This window comes from Chaetura pelagica, unplaced genomic scaffold (genome assembly GCF_000747805.2).
Source record: "Chaetura pelagica isolate M959 unplaced genomic scaffold, ChaPel_1.0 scaffold69, whole genome shotgun sequence".
Lineage (NCBI taxonomy): Eukaryota > Metazoa > Chordata > Aves > Apodiformes > Apodidae > Chaetura > Chaetura pelagica.
The window spans coordinates 7,478,374-7,480,218 of record NW_009970724.1 but is presented as its reverse complement, the minus strand read 5'-3'; the positions used below and the strand labels follow the sequence as shown (position 1 = coordinate 7,480,218).

General features: G+C 33.3%; 1 protein-coding gene across 1 annotated transcript in view; it reads right to left on the bottom strand.

Annotated features, from left to right (window-relative positions):
- Positions 1 to 1,723: 1,723 nt before the first annotated feature.
- LRRC8B (leucine rich repeat containing 8 family, member B) overlaps positions 1,724 to 1,845 on the bottom strand; it is a 5,607-nt gene continuing 5,485 nt past the window's right edge. Inside the window, exon 5 of the mRNA XM_010006747.1 lies at positions 1,724 to 1,843. Within this exon, the coding sequence (XP_010005049.1) occupies positions 1,724 to 1,843 (120 nt within the window). The remainder of the gene's footprint in view (positions 1,844 to 1,845) is intronic.

Below are 1,845 nucleotides of genomic sequence, written 5' to 3'. Positions count from 1 at the left end.
CTATAAAAAACTGTTCCAGCACTGGTCTGTACATAAACACAACCACTCAGTTTACACTAAACATTTCTAGAATTACATAAAAAGTAATTGTTCTACCACATTTTGGTTCCCTGAGAATAAAAGTGCTCTAACTACAAAGGTCTTTGGAATGCCATCAGTACAGTGAATTAACACACCTTTTGCACTGCTACTGTTGAGACATCTGCTTCTATGTTGATCAGAGTTGGTTTTGGAATTTTCATTAAAAATAAACCTTATTCTCCACAGAAGGGTCACTGGAATGGGAGCAAGACATAACTAAAAGTCTCATAGTAAAACTGTGATGATTTGTTATTAAAAACTACAATGAATAGTTAGCACACTTGATGAACAGTCATTAAGAGCACTGTTTACTTCATCTATTTAACCCAGAATTGAGATTGGTTTTGCAAATTTTGTATAATATTAAAGTTTTCAAATATGTTTTTGGAAAGCATGCTCTTTTCTTTTTTCCAGAGGGATAACTTCTAATGTTTATCATGTTCACTAAAAACATGAATGAGAGTTAAGACTTTAATACAATAAAACAGTGCACCACAGCAGAATGAAGTCAGGAACCATTTTATTTCCATCCAGTTTTGCAAGTATTAAGGATGGCATAAGAGCTCATTCCACCACTATAATTTATGAAATTATTACATCCCTGGAAAGAGGCAAAACTTAAAATGCTTCTTGTTTGTCCCTCCCAAGTGCTTATAATCTGTGTGATTATTTTATTTGTTTTGTCTTTTTATCCCTACCTAATACAAACATTCTTCATCCTCTTCCCAGCCAGAATACAGTAACTGGGCGTGGACAAGAAGCACTGAGGCAGTCAGAAGGAAAAGTTATAAAAATATTAAACAGCAACACATACTACACTAACACTTGGGATGATTACAACATACAGAAGACAACTTTGCAACTATATCATGTTCTGTTTGCCATCAGTACCTATGAAGGTCAGTACTGTAAGATTTGTTGTCTAGTACATGCACACAATAGTTACTCCAGATTCTTCCAATTCCTCCCAATTTCTAGGCAACAACGCATTTTGTATTTACTATTTTAAAGACAAAATACTAAAACTGGTTTCAGGTATTATTGTTCAACTGGTTTTAATAGCAAGATTCGAGTGGCATCTTCCACAATCATAGAATTAATGCTCAGTACTTGTCAAATGCTTTAAAAATTAAGGTATATTGGAAATTCACTTTTAGTACACCCCATGCAATTGAATTGTTCAAATAGTTTAAACTCCTAATTTAAAATATTCTAAGTTAGTGAAGAGTTCATATTTAGAAACTAATTCCAGTCAGTTCTTAGACCTTATATAGTAGGAGATGAAACTGTTTAAAATTATCACTATCAACAGAAAAAATTCCCAAAGGAAAAAAGTATATACACTCTCATTATAGCCAGGCAATCAACTCACCCATTTCAATTTCATAAACATTTATCTATTTCCACCAGTAAAACCCAATTAACAATTCATATTTCAGATTTTTCAAACATATGGATTACCTGTTAAAGGCTGTTTTTTTTTTAATTCTAAATTTTTCCTTTTCCAACTCAGTCCAATGCATTTAAGACTGATTTGTAAACTGCTATCTCTCCTTTACTTCTCTTCACCTATACAGATCTTTAGAGAGATACTGAGCAAAAGGCTGGTAGGATGCAATTGATGCAAAGTTTGCTTTTAAACTTAGCACTTATCTGAGCTTGTCTGCAAACGCTCTCTCACACGAGGTGGAAGTGTTTTTAACAATCTTTCTTCAACAATCAGACTATTCCGCTTTAAGAACTGACATTCTTCCAGTTCAGCAG